At 40.9% G+C, this 15,085-nt stretch overlaps 1 protein-coding gene across 3 annotated transcripts in view; it reads right to left on the reverse strand.

Moving 5' to 3' along the window:
• Adam23 (ADAM metallopeptidase domain 23) overlaps positions 1 to 15,085 on the reverse strand; it is a 158,845-nt gene that overhangs the window by 43,429 nt on the left and 100,331 nt on the right. For all 3 annotated transcript variants that reach the window (XM_057751389.1, XM_057751383.1, XM_057751398.1), the window contains exons 10-17: positions 13,176 to 13,247; positions 10,795 to 10,958; positions 9,994 to 10,078; positions 9,050 to 9,140; positions 7,064 to 7,112; positions 5,027 to 5,126; positions 1,659 to 1,730; positions 979 to 1,068 (exon numbers count right to left, since the gene is read on the reverse strand). In XM_057751389.1, the coding sequence (XP_057607372.1) occupies positions 979 to 1,068; positions 1,659 to 1,730; positions 5,027 to 5,126; positions 7,064 to 7,112; positions 9,050 to 9,140; positions 9,994 to 10,078; positions 10,795 to 10,958; positions 13,176 to 13,247 (723 nt within the window). The remainder of the gene's footprint in view (positions 1 to 978; positions 1,069 to 1,658; positions 1,731 to 5,026; positions 5,127 to 7,063; positions 7,113 to 9,049; positions 9,141 to 9,993; positions 10,079 to 10,794; positions 10,959 to 13,175; positions 13,248 to 15,085) is intronic.

Consider the following 15,085-nt stretch of genomic DNA (forward strand, 5'->3'; position numbering starts at 1 on the left):
AACAAAATACCATCATTAAATATTTAAGATTTTCCTGAAGGACTGATATGTATACCAAACCATCACTAATCTGTCCACTAGCTTAGTATTAATCTTGCTTTACATAAATACACCCAACAAAATTACAATCCATAGGAATCCATATAAATCACCTTCAGTGGCGTCCATGACTGCCTATGATAAACAGAACATTTGTTTGTCTGCCAAAGGCTGGGCAAATATGAAGTCTTAATTAGCCTCAAGCAATATATCATTTGGCGGTAATGTGAAGCAGCCACAAACTAAGTTGAAATCTTCTATAATATCATGATGTGAAGCCTCCCCTGGTATTGAAAAAATGTAATAAAATCTCATAAATTTTGTACTTATCAGAAATGTCATGGATCTGCCATCTGAGAAAAAAGGAGTATTAAAATGATTTTTCAAAAGTAACTAGCAAGTCAGTGTAGGTGAAAGACTCTGCACCCCCCCCACACACACACATACACACACACACATGCACGCTTGCAAACATAGGTAAATACTTCCTCGTCTGGCTTTGTTGACTTTCCAAAGAATTCAGAAAGTTGAATGGGTGCAGTAGCACTAGTGTTTATACTGTGGGTCTAGAGCTAAGTAGCATCAGGTTTGGAGAACAAAAGGCAGAGGCAGATTATATTATTTAAAAGACCAACTGAATTGTTCCCTTCTGTCTGACAATTTAATCTGTTCATCTGGGCTACTAGGACAACTTATTTAGTTTGAAGGATGTACAAGTACACCCTCTAGAGGAAGCCTGGGAGGGTAGGGCGTGCAGAGTCATTAACAGATGAAACGCTATGAGCCTCAGAAGTTGGGTAGAATTACTGATTCTACAGCGTCGCTGGACTAACACACATAAATGTGTGTCAAGTCACTCAAAACCTCAGCAAACCTCTTGAGATGGTTGGGTAAATTGTCAATTAATGGGAAGAAAGATGAAACTTCCAGGGGACTCACAAGACACGAGGTGCCATTGCAGCAGGGGCCGTCACTGCAGTGGGCCCCATTGGAGAGTGAGCATTTCTTACAGCAAACTCCGTAGCATTCCTAGAGAAAACACTTCTCTGAGTAAAACCAGGACAATGCCACTGCCCATCCAGCACCCCCTCCACGTGTAGCTTATGCATCACATAACAAGACTTCTACAGACAGTACACTAACATTTAAAAAGAGTAAATCACTTTAAATGATGACAGAGCCCAGCCCCATGCCTCAGCTGACTGACCTCCTACAAGTATGATGACTTCTTACCAGACCCTGGCCCCAACACACACACCTCTGTAACTCTACCATGTTCTTAATGCCCAGGTTTAGTTTTATGAAGGGAAAAAAAACACCCAGCATGGGAAAATGATGATGATTCTGTATAAGGGGCCAGAGATGAGTATGAGCTCTGAAGTAACTTTTTAAAGGTCAGGAATTTGATTAGAACAATCCATTAGGCTTTTCAGACAAGACCGTTCAACAACATAGCTCGTTCTTATGTGTCTGAGCTAGGATGAAGCATTGATCAAAGTGGTCGGGAAAAAGGAAAGAATAAGGCAAGGACCCCAGGATGAATGATGGCTGCTCACTACTGTTCTTGTTAACTCAGAGGAAGGCCCGCACTGAGAGTAGAGATGGTCTCTTACACCTACCACGTGGAAACCACAGTCACATTCCTCCCCGGCCTCTACGTATCCATTCCCGCATTCTGTGGGCTCAAACAGCTGAAAGAGATGGGAGAATGCAAAGAGAAACATTTGAATTTATCACAGAAAATCCACACACCAACCTGGCCACAGGCACAGCTATGTCACCCGTTGTATGATTCTTGTATGATTTATTATGATTTTATGTTTCTTTTCACTTATGTGTGTGTGTGTAGTGATGTAAGTGTATGCATACAAGCACCTGGGTAGCCACAGAGTCCAGAAAAGAGCTCTGGGTCCCCTGGAGCTGGAGTTAAAAAAGGGTTGTGAGCCGTGCAGCATTGAGCAGAGACCCAAACTCCAGGCCGCTGAAAGAGCAGCATGCTCTCTTACCTGCTGAGCCATTCTTCGAGCCCCCGGATTTATTACTATGGCATCTTATATATTGTGTCTGTGTGGGGAATACTATCTGCTTATTAGTAACACTCTTAAAACCATGTTAGAGAGGGGGATCTCTAAAATTTCCTCAGTGGGGTCCCAAGAGATACCCTTCAGCGTTAGAGTGACTTCTGATGGAGATAAGCCGTCAAGAGAAATGGATCACTTTTCATGTTTCCTAATGGAGCAAAAATGTATTACTAATAAGACTCATAGATATCTAATTTGCTGACTTGACTAAAGACAGCTGAGAAGATATCAGAACTGTCAGAAAGACAAATATGTTTAGCAGAAGCCAAATGTGAGAATTACAAACAAGGAAATGCCAGTAAGCCTAGAACAATGTTGCCAGAGATTCAAATCCATCACACTCACTGGAGAGAAATCTGCATTGCCTGGCACAAAGTGCCACCATTGCATTTCTTGAATTACCTATGAGCAGAAAGAAAATGAATCCAGTAACCCGGGAGTTTCATTCAATTAACTATGTGCAAATCCATCTCTTAATACCCAATTTAGTTTCATAAAGAAAAAATTAAGTTGATGTATAGACATGTGAATGAATACACAGAACTCTCTCAGTCATTGCTGCAGTCATAACAGAGGCAAGTTTCTAGAATATTCCCCCCTAGTGATGCCATGAACTTGTTTCTGGATAAAAACATAGCAGAGCAATTGTTAGGGAAGTTGATTGCTTATGACAAATGTGTCTATTTCCTATTGGCACAGAATTTCTCTGGGTCTGAGCACCTCTTGTGGGTGTGTGTTGTGGGGATCTGGAACAGCACATCCCAACACAAATGCTCAAAGCCATGAACAAGAGAGGAAGAGCCTGTCCCCGTCAGCCATATACACTGTGGGCATCAGTTCCCTTCCACTGATGTCCACTTTCCACTACCCAAGAAAGACCTGGCTCTACTAGTTCCAGGAAGGAACTGCTATACAAAGCAAGGAAGCATTCCTACCACACTGGATGGAGTCAATAGTATTGATCTCAGTGCTACTTAGATTTGCAGGCAGGAGAAAATAGAAAAGGTTGGAACAGCTACAAGATAACCAACACTTGGTTCCAGGCTTCCCAGCCTTTCCTTCTTGGGCTCTTTCCCCTTCCTGAGACAGGTCACCATCTCAAACCAGACGGAAATCAGCGCAATTGGGAAGATTCCTAAAGCACAGAAAACATGCATATAAACCGAACACAACAGCAACACACGCCTATGCATATAGCCACTGGCTGGGAACACAGGGAGAAAAGTAGCTCTCGAACATACGCATTTAAACTAGTCACTGGAATCCATGGGGCCTTCTTTTTTTTTTTTTTTTTTAATCATTGTAACTTCAGAGAAAGTATCCTTCTGAAATTGAATATGTAAACATGGTTATTTTTTTATAATTGTCTTCCTGCGCACAGGTAACCTGAGAAATGCAATGATGGCTCTGTGTGTATATATCCTGGCAACCTTCACCTCCCCAGACAAGCGAATCTTGTTTCCTCAAGCAGCATGCTTACAGTTAGTTAGCTGGCAGCTGCAGGGCAAGGTAACACTGACCATGCGCTGTGTGATTCAGAACTGTCAGCAGTTCCTATTAGTTCTTCATTACAGATCCCACTCCTTTCAAACGCCTTGGAGTCTTCTGGTTTCTGTGCCTGGCGGGCACTGCCAGGAAAGGCTGTTGGGCTATTTTATTAGTGCGAAGTAACTTTAAAAGTCTCAATTCTTTTTCCGGAATTTACAGAGCTTTTCTTTCCCTGAGATTTTACAGAGAAGCCTGATCCCAGGCTTCCATTCCCTGACCCCAGCTGTATCGCTCAGCTGTGGGTATGGAATTAATTAGTCTATCTGTTGTTTGTCTTCCTCGCCATTTTTTTTTTTAAAAGAAAAGGTCGACATGATATTGCCACTCTTTACATTTGGAGAATATCGAACACTTTCCATGCAAATGAACTCTGCCTGACTCATGAGGTATATTCTAAAGACAATACTGTCTTTTCAACTGCTGGCCTGCTTTATTTCCAAGCACGCTCCTATAAAAAACCCAGGGCTTCATGCAAAGGCTTTAGCCTGTCAGTCTGAGAATTCTGGGTTTAATGTCAAATATCTTACAGACCAACAATTTCATGCTTCCACAGCAAGACATAAATATTTACATCATGAGAACTAAATGAAGATTTTCAAAACTAAGGAGATTTGCTGTCAAATGTGTTTCCTGAAAACTCCTAAAAACCTCTTCTGGAAATGTGTATTTTTTTTTTAATTTGTGGCTAAGGAGTTGCAATATTGTTTATACATATACCTATGAAATGTCAGTGACAGCTTGTGTTCCCAAGGGAAGGGGACTATGTAACAGAAATACTTATAGTGTTTACGGAACCTGTAAATGTTAGATCATTTGGGTGGGGCTGGGGAGGGGGCTTGACTGACATCAGTAATGCTTCCTTCCTGGATCAGATGCCTCCAGAAAGTGGAGGAGTTGGGGTTGGAGGGCAGACAGACAAGAGGGAAAATAAGTCTCCAGAAAGAATGCCAGGCTTAAGTGAGATTGCTGGCAGAGAACAAACTCAAGTGAGTAAGGGCTTTTCATTCTCTCCCCATCTCTCAGCAGGAAGGTGAAAACACAGCATAAAAATTCTGAGAAGTTTTTGCATTTGGGGGGACTTGTGGTGTGCAAGCAAACACTGAACACTGATGCCCCATGTGATCTTACTCCGTCTTCAGCATGCAGAGGCTTTCTATAACTGAACATCTTCCCACAGTGGTTATAGCAGTTCCTACCTTAATTCTAGCATCTGGAAGGCTGAGAAAGGTAGATAGCTTGTAATGATATATTAATCCGTGTGACAAGAGACCCGTTTTCTGAGAGAAATCGCTGATGTTTCGTACATTCTTACCGTTAAGCATTGGAAAAAAAATAATTTCACTTCCGCAATGACTGACCTTTGTTGGCCTGTTGAAAAGGCAGGCCCCGCCTCCCCTCTGTAAAAAGTCTCGGTACTCTGAGATGCTGCACTTGGAGAACTTCCGAGAGTGGGACACCCTTAAGAAGCAGAGAATCGGGTGTGTGAGCAATTTCAGAAAAGCAATCATGAGAGAAGAAAATGAACACCCACTGAATGTTCACTCTGGGTGTAGACGAATCTATACAAATACTGACATGTGGACCCAAGTGTCTACATATATGAGGTAAAGTATGTAAAAGAAAGAAAAAGAAAAACCATCACAGAATTGGAGGCTTGGTTACTCCCCTTCCACCAACCCTCATAAAATCTCTGTCTTGAAACACAACTTGAAAGGGTTGCGATAAAACCTTACATCTAAGCTAGGTTTTAAAGTTTGATTATTTTTATTTATTATGTCTCAATAAAGACAATCTTTTTCTTCTACTCTGTTCTGAATAAAAAGGGTTCATCAGCCTACTAGACCTTGTTTGTTGGAAGAGGGAGTCAGGAGGGTCGATTTATTAAAGACAATGTTACTCAGGCTTCAATAATTCAAATTTTAAGTAAATGAATAAACCCTGAAGAATGTGCTGGATCGTACATGCATATGCTATCAGTGTGTATGCCCACAGCAAAAAGGAATTAAGGCATGTTCCCATGAGCAATGGCTCTTTATTCTTCATTTCAAATACAATTATTGAGCAATATTCATGATTTAGCATGAATAAAAAATGAACCTCTCTCTGATTTATTCAATCAAATTAAGACCCCTATGTCAGTACACAAGGGAATAGCAGACACACGTCAAGGTTAAGCTACATCATACACGATGGTTCCTTGGGAACGTCTACAATAGTGCCTGATGTGAGAGGCCGTTCTAGAATATAATACAATAGTTTATGTATTCTGATACATGAGGGTACATATAGGATTAAAACTCACCTCTAGTGACAGTGATGTCTTATAAGAAGTATATCAAATATATATCATATACATTAACTTCAAATAGTTTTCTTTATCTTTTGGGTAGTCAATCCAATATTTATTTAGAAAGTGACAGTTTAAAAGACAACAATATTGCCATACAAAACCAACATTATGAATGGTACTGTCCTCTCTGGTAGCTATTAAACCTGTATCATCATACAGGACTTGACTATGCAGCACAGTAATGTGGCTGGGGAAGGCAAGCATTTCCAGACGAGACTGCACTTCTAGGAAGACGTTTTGAACACACGGGGATAACGGTTAAGTGTACAAATCTTCTCCTCTCCAGGGTCTGGTAGAAGAAGAAGGAAGGGGCCCTGTAGAAGGGAGGTGGCACCTTTGGTAGCCAGTGCAGAACAAATGTAGGACTAGAAATTGCCAGCATGCAGGTGCTCAGCCTGAACAAAGAGAGCAAGAGACACCTCTCCTCCTCCAGCTCTAGAGGCCTAGTGTCTCGTGGAGACAGCAGTGGTTCCAGGGCTCAGCACACTGATGCTAGGGAACAGCTGGTCCAGTTACAGAAGTGCCCACCAACGACGACAGATGGATTGACGTGGATTGTCCACCACTTGACAACTCTCTTGTTTAACCAAATAACTCTGAATTTAAAAAGCTCTGTTGACTCCATAAACAATACAGTACAAATTTATTATCATAAACATACATTTATAAGTTCCCAATAATATAAATAGATGACTGAATTGATTCTCACTGACTGCTTCTGATAGACCATCTGCTTTTATTCTAAGTTTATTAAAAGATTAATGCCTCCCCTAAATGCAGAAGTGTTTAGTCATGTGACTCCTGTAAGGGTTAATAAATAAAAGTAGCCAATCCATTTCACTTTCTCTCCAACCTTAAATTAAAAATTAAAAATATAAAGTGAATTAGCACTGTCAGTTTTAAAATATCAGACAATTAATTATTAAATTTATACTAAGTGCTTAGTCTAAAAGACCAGTGCCTGAGAGACTGTGTCTCTAATTATTATATATGCAGCAATTTTTGCAACAGGCATACAGCAAATGCAAGAGTAATGCAGACTCACCCTGTTTCCTCCATGATGCAGCCGCCCCAGGATTCTATGCATTCACATTCTAGTCCGGTGGAATAATAGAGCAACAAAGGGAGGGAGGAAAACAAAGACACAGCTTCAGTTTGCTCCAGCTCCTGCAAAACCTCCTCAGTCCCACTCTACACCACAGCAGTGCCGTGCAAAGGCTTCTTTATTTTCTCTAAATCAATGGCTCCTTATGCCTGCAATATAGGTTGCTTACTAAGAAAAAACTTGGGCCTCTCTTTGGTTTTTGTAACTCAGACATGCCAATTAGAGTCATAAAACCCAATGCTTAGTTACAAGTATGATGGGCTAGAAACAAAAGGCTGGATTCTAATCTACAGCTAAGGAATAGGGAAGCCACTCAGCTCTTTTTTTTGGGGGGGGGGGATGTCTGCTTCTAAAATGAAAGCCGTGTCTCTCTGCCTGTCTCCCAGAGTGGTTCCAGGGTCGACACAGATGGCATCCCTGGGTGATCTGAAAGAATACAGTACAATGTCACCAAAGTCCTTCAGACACCGAGCAGTTAAAGAAAGGAATTCAATTTGCTGGAGTCATTGCCAGAATCAGTCAGAGACTTGGAGAGCAATCTCATCCTGTGCTTCTACACCATCCAATCCATTAACACCTCTCAGGTGACCCCAGTACTGGCCTCCAGGATTTTCAATTAAGTTATTAAACCTGGTGACTCTCTGTACTGGTTCTGTGCTATCTGGGCCAGGTTCTAAAACTTTAATGTGGTGTAACCACTGCCATGAGAAAGCAAATGCTCTGAGCAAGATATTAGTAAAGAAAGTTTATAGAGATCTGCAAAATGTTGCAGGTGTTGTCACAGCTGTGTGCTTGGTCATTAATGTACTTACTTATAAAGGGAATCAAGTCTGTGGACACAAGATGCTGTTCCACTTCCCCGCGGTGCTATATATTAATCACACAGAGGACAGCAAGCAAGATAATGCACTTTTTCTTTTCTTCTCTGGGAAGGTCTCGGTGGGAAAAGAGATTTTTACTCCTGGCTCTCACGATTATAGTAAGAGGATGGTGACTTCAGCTTATTTTCTCATTAAATGGACAATGGCGAACATGCTGCTCTCTTTCTCCTCAAGGTCCTATTGTGATGTTTTGCCTTCTAACCACAAAAATTTTTTAAAATTATATTTGACTACTGCGCTAGCACAAAGAGGACTATAATTCAGGTAGGACATTATCCCGCTTTTAAAAGAAATGAGGTGTGGATTTTAGCCTGATTTTAAAAAGAAATAAGGTATTTCCACAAGCTTCTAAATCTCTGATGGCTCTTACTACTCGGTCCACTGGAAAAGTTGGTTCTTTCCTTCCTTTTCTCACCTGGTCAACAAAAACATTGACCAAATGAAGTGACATCAATGACCACTTGTTTTACTTTGGTTGCTGCATGGATCATAGGCCATGGATGAACTCCCTCTTGGACCTACCTCTGGACCACAGGACTAGTCTGTCCCTCTCCACCCATCCCAACCTTAAAAGGCCAGTGGAAGGCTTTTCTAGGAAGTGGGAGCAAGGGGCTCACCTTTCTGGATGTGACTATGTGGGGAAGGGTTGTGAGCACTCAAATATAAGACCCTTGTCCGCTGACCTCAGCTCCTTCCCAGTCCACTGTATCTTTGATAAACTTTCCATGGAGTTGTTGCTGGTATGTTGTGTCTATAGTTAGGACTCAAAGAAGCGTATCAATCAACCACCACCCCACCTTGTCTCAACAGTCTCAATAAGAAAGAACTGATGAAGTATGAGCTTATGGATTTTGAAAGAGAAATATCTCCCACCTAAATAGTCTAATAATTATCTCAAGACGTTCAAGACTTTTTTTTCTAAGGAATGACATAACACTATAATTAAACTACAGTGACTTAGGGCATAAAACATTCTTAATGACTGGACATGCATTACCCAGACAGAATTATACATGAACTCAAGTAAGAAAGTCAGGGTACATACTTGGCTTTCTACTAGAAGGTTCCCACTGGATTCCGAGGTTTTGAGCCAGGCTCTGAGACAATACTTGTGCCACTGCCATTGGAAGACCGTACTGGTTTTCCGAGTTGAAAGTGTGTGGGAAATATTTGAGAGAGGGCACAGACACAGTTATTATTCCTTAGCGGTTGTCACTATCATTCCAAGTCCCCAAGTAGAGCTTTACAACTTCTAAAGATGGCATATGACTTGAATCATTTCCCCCTTGAGACGGTGCCACTAGAAGCATTGAGTACAGGAAGATTTTCACATGGAAACAGAAAATATAAGTCGCCAAGGCTGGGCTCCAACTGAAAGTGAGCTAAGGATAAACTCAATGCAGATATGACAAGAGAGGTCGCCCACTGAGCAAGTGGGACTACTGGTAAAACAGACTCCAGTGCTGGTCAGGATTTTGACATAGTTGACTAGGCTTTGGAGTGCTTCTTTCAGTTAAGAATTTTCATAATAAACTTACTCAAACAATAATTCTATGAAAACATTTGTTATAATTCATACCAAACTTAAGTAGAAAACATAAAAATGAAAATTTGTATAGAGAGACAAACTTTAATCTGTAAACTTTTGATTTAAAGAAGTTAATTTTAATATACACAGGAAAGCACTAAAAATTAAAAAACATCATAGGAGAAAGATTGATAGGTTTATAAAAACGTAACGTCTCAGCTATACAGGCCTAAAAAAAAATCTCTGAGCCTATTTTCAGGTAATTTTATTCTTTGCAAAACTACCATGATGCTATCCAAAACTATGATTATAAACATAAAGGAGGGCTTTGGGTTCTGTTTCCTGATCTGTCATCAGGTTACATTGTCAGTGCCGTCATTTGGAGCATGCGCTATTATACACTGGGTCTTAACGAATAAAGAGGAGCAGTTGCAGAGACAACTCCAGTTAAAGAAAGTTACCTCATTTACACCGACCCCTCTCACGCGAGAGCACACACCTCCGAAGTAACTCAGACTGCTTCTCTTGTAATGGAATGTCACACGCCTTAGGAAAACAAAGCACAGTTAGAAAACACCACGTAAACACTCCTAACCCACAGGCATTCTCCCACACACAGAACAGCCTGAACACCACCCTCAACTGGAAATCAAAACTGATTTAAAAACATTTCAGTGCATGCTCTTAGGAACACAACTGACTCTTTCTACTAGAGAATAGCTTATGCTAAATTATTATAAATTGATGGAGGCTGAGAAAGAAGTACAAGGTAATGATGGCAAGGAAGGAAGGTGTTGCTTGGTTTGACTGCAGGACAGAACCATGGAGTCAGGTTGGAAACAGCTTTGAGAGGGAAGAGGAAAAGGGTAGGAAGGACAGGCCTCTTCCTTAGTGGCAGAAACACAACTGTTTTCAATGATTCATCTAAAAAGGCATTTCCTAGACTTCCTACAGCCAGGTGTGGTCATGTGACTATGATCTAGCAAAGCCTGTCTCCAAGTCTGGCATTCCTGCTGCCTGCACTGAAGATAACAGTGCCAGTAGCATCTTGGATGGAGGATGGGAGCTCTGTGCTCAGACAGTAGAGTTGGTGGCCACAGAACCACAGCGTGCCAGCGAATTCCACCTTTCTGAACAGAGAAGGGGGCCAGCAGCAACACTGTAGAAGTCACTGCTCCCTGATATGTAACCTAACTGATACCGTGCGGAGATAAAGATAAACCCAAGTCGAAACTGCAGTAACCGTCGGAAGGAGCACATACGAGATGAGGTGGACCGCATCGGCATGCTGCTTGATGCGCTGCCGGTACTTGGAGAACTCATACAGCATCTGCACGGGGTTGATGGTGATGTCAATTTGATCCTTCTCAGTCCAGGTCTCTACGGCCACTAGGACAACCCTAGTGTTGAGTTGTTCCTTGTAAATCTGAGGGTATACAACAGGACAGGTGCAGGAGGAAAACACTGGGTCAAACAATCAGTGAGTCAGTCAGCGGAAGGGAAGAGGGGGGAGGTGAGAGAATACGGGGTCAGAATTAGCTAATCACACAGAACCGGCTTTAATTTCTCATTTCCAAGAGCCAAAACAAAGAAGAAAACTCATACAATTAAGTATTCTCTACTCTCCTAAAGATTATTCCTTCTCTCAGTTGCCTGGCATCTTATGAGACGGATGCAGGGATGATAAAATTCTCAAGTCAGGACCTGCTCTGACAACAGGGTTCAGCAAAATAACCTTTCCAAATCCCACAGGAGGCGAGAAGCGGGAGCCTGACATAGTGACTCTACGTGCAATATAATCTGCAGCGTTAGGACAGTTCATCAGACGGTACAGCTGCCTTGCCACACAACGTAATAATCCTCAGAGTGAATCTCAGAGCTGGGGCCAAGAGAGGGGAACAGATTTACATCACCAGTCTCAACCTCACTGCAGAGTGGAATCACTCACACACACAGTTTGCTTTTCTTCTGTTCTCTCTACTTTGGGCCATATAAATAATGCACAGGGTTAAGCAGCTTCAACGAGAGTTGCTATGTTGTCTTACTTTTAAACTATCTAAGAAAACAAATGAATGGTCTTTGAAGACACTGAATAAAGAAATTATCAAAAAAGTTGATTCTATAGTGACTTTACACAAAGATGAGTTAAGTGTAATATATTTTTGCAATCAGTGATTAGCTTCAGAACTTTATAAATATAACACAAACTAAAATTAAATTTTGTAAAGTATGAGTCTACTCAATCATGCAAAAATTCCTAATGCAGAGATGCTGCCTAATAAATAGATTTTGCATGGGAGAAGATGTATTTAAGATTCTCTTTTCCATATCCATCTATGCCTTTCCTGTGAGCAGAATGACAAGAGCTGAAATTAAAGAAAAGTAATAAGGCAGATGTAAACTGGCTCTCAGGGGCTCAACCTTAATTTTATATTACATATTCTATGCACATCAACTCATATTACAATTTTGTCAGCTGTGCCTATGAGGCACATAACATATGCTAGGTGCACAAAATATGTTATGAATATTTACATGACGGGTGGTTTGGGGCTGTTTAAAAGGCAGTTCCTCAGAGTGAGTAGCATTGAGATGCTCAGCAATTTATAAAAAGGATTTTTTTTCACAGTTAAGAGGGACCATACAAAAAAAAATACAAGATAAAAATATATTTAACCTAACAAAGTAGCACTTCACAGAAGAATACATAAATTCATTTATGTGAGTCAAATTGAATTATTTATTGGAACATAATGGATGAAATCCAGCTCTGTGGGGTTACTACCTAAGGCGAGAAACAAGAAGGAAATCTAAATGATCATTCTTTGGAACTTAGGAGGGAACAGGAAGGGAAAGGCACGTCAACAGTGAAGATACGGAGGGTCGGATCCCCTTTGAAAGAAGTAGACATTTTATCATTTCAAATTATTTTATGAGGTGATGACACCCAATTCTATCACACAGAATACTAGAAATTAAGTCTGAAATATTCTACCATGGGAGAACTAAGATAATAAATACATGGCCTTGACATTTTTATCTATCCAAACCCTCCAAACACATGCTGCCTCAATCCATTAGGACTTCTCAACTTACGCAAAATATTTAGGAAAAGCTCAAGTAGTTATTAATAAAGCCTCATTTGCGGAGGCTGATTTCCAGCTTTACAGGCTTTCCTCCGTTGCGCTTTATCCCCCACGGACTCCGGTACCAGCAGAGGCAATGCTATACAATTACTGTGGGTTAATAAAAATTTCTCACTGTTTAAGGAGGTGGCGATGCTAGCTACTCTGATTTGCTCATTAGATACAGTACACATGTATCAAATTATTACACTGCACCCCACAGATACATAGAATTAAAATGATAATTAATGAAAGTCAATAAGCTCAAAAGAAAGAAACAATGCTAAAGTATCTTGGGGGTTCTGAGAATTCTAAAACCCAGAATACTCTGCACAAAGTTTACCATCCGACGGTTTATTCACCAGAATATGAATATGAATATGTATAGATATGTATGTGAAGAAATTTTTTATTTCACCCAAGTAATAGCTAACATAGTCAGTGACTAGAGAGAAGGAGGCATAAGCCATGCCTTTTCAATTAACAAAGAGAAGTTTCAAGAAAACCAAGCTACTTACAGAGTCTACCAGGTTGACCACAGACTTTGCGAAGTTGTTGGTATGCGCATGAGAAGAGCGGTGCTTCTTATACTGGAGAGCAAGAAGATAAACAGTCACTATCAAATCCTAACTGATGCTATGAGCAGAGACCTCTGCGGGATACTAGGAATGTGCATCAAAAGGTCAGAAATTGGTTTGTGCCACACTGGAGACAGTGTTGCTTTTTTTTTTCTTCTTCTTCTTCTTTCCCTACAACCCAAACCAAGGCAGCAAAACTGTAAAATACTCATGATACCCCAGGGCCCGAAGGACCCTACAGAAGTCAACCTTTAATTCAGTCTTAAAAGCAACCTATTTGGCTCTTTCGTTTTTACAAAAATGAATCTTTACCATCTAGAAAAAGCTTACACCAAAACCCAGTCTCAGCGGGACAACTTCCTCACTTTAAACTCAAGGCCATGCACAGGTCAAGACCATTTCTTTTCAGGTAGCACTCCAGATATTGTCCAAGACAAGGAAGAATTTGCCTTTCATTCAGTGAATCCTTCGAGAGGATGCCACTCCTAGAGCAAGCCTTAATTCTGGATGATCAAAGCCAAAGAAGGGCTAAAAAGTCAAAGAAGTATGCCAAACAATACTGATTCACTATAATTATTTAAGAAAACTTAGCAAAAATGCTTTATATGTCAATATGTGGGCCTAGCATAGTGATGTACACCTATAATCTCAGCACTTGGGGGACAGAGGTAGGAAGAGCCCTTGAGTCCAAGAGTTCAAGAACAAGGCCCTGTCTCAAGAACAGAGCAAAACATCTATGGGCATTAGTTTGGGTTTGGGGGAGGTTTGGTTTTGTTCATAGTACGGGAGACACAGCCCAAGACTTCATATTCTACCACTGTGTAGCAAATGTTCTACCATTGTACTCTGTATCCCCACTAATGGGCTGCGTTTTTATCAGGAAGTCGGATACTTTACTTAACATATGTTGAAGAGGAGGACCTCCGAAAGCTCAAGTCTGCTTTAGGAGCACCATGACCTCAGCTGCTCCATGAGGCTATTGCTAGTTTTACAACCACAAAAGAAAAAAATAAAAACATGATTTAAACCAATGATTTTTTTGTACTATGCAAGTCTTTGAAATTTATCTTCAATTATAGTTATTAAATCAATTATATCTATCAGAAGGATTAAGTATATTTACAATAAAAATCACATTTTTTCTCCTCATATAATCTTAGATACTTCCCAAAGACCCTACCTCTGAATACCGCGACCATGTGAATTTGAAAACTGTTCTTAACCCATGAATTTCAAAAGACAGGTTGGGACCAGTGCAGGAATTCTGAACTGTGATTCGGAGGTACCAAATGTGAACAGCCTGCTTAGTACCAAAGCAAAGATGTTGAGTTCACAGTTAGTTCCCTGAGTACGGAACTCAGAAGTGTAGAGCTCTGAAGTAAGGGCTGGAAGATCTCATGGTCATAATCCTATTTAAAGACTTCAAGCTGGAAGCTGTCAGTCAGGAATGGCCACAGAGTCCTGATTCAACTTAGAGGTTGGGGCTGGGGAGTAGGCAGACACATAATCTGAGAGGTCAGCTATTAAATAGAATGAATAGTAGGGGGAGGACTACTGTCTTAGAAACCAGAAAAGAAGAAAGCTGTTCAAAAAGGAAAGAAAAAGAGAGAGGGAGGGAGGGAGGGAGGGAGGGAGGGAGGGAGGGAGGGAGGGAGGGAGGGAGGGAAGTCTGTATTCACTGATGCAGGGAGAAGAGGAAGCTCAGGGACAGTGACTTGCTGGGTTCCCAGCCTCACAGAGAAAACACTAGTTTTATTAACTTGAAATCCCATTTCCTGGGCATCTAGGATCTATGAACAACTGTCTCTCCTTCAACACAGCTTTACGAAAGTGAGATTTATTAATCCTCA

This window comes from Chionomys nivalis, chromosome 2, assembly GCF_950005125.1.
Source record: "Chionomys nivalis chromosome 2, mChiNiv1.1, whole genome shotgun sequence".
In the NCBI taxonomy this organism is placed as follows: domain Eukaryota; kingdom Metazoa; phylum Chordata; class Mammalia; order Rodentia; family Cricetidae; genus Chionomys; species Chionomys nivalis.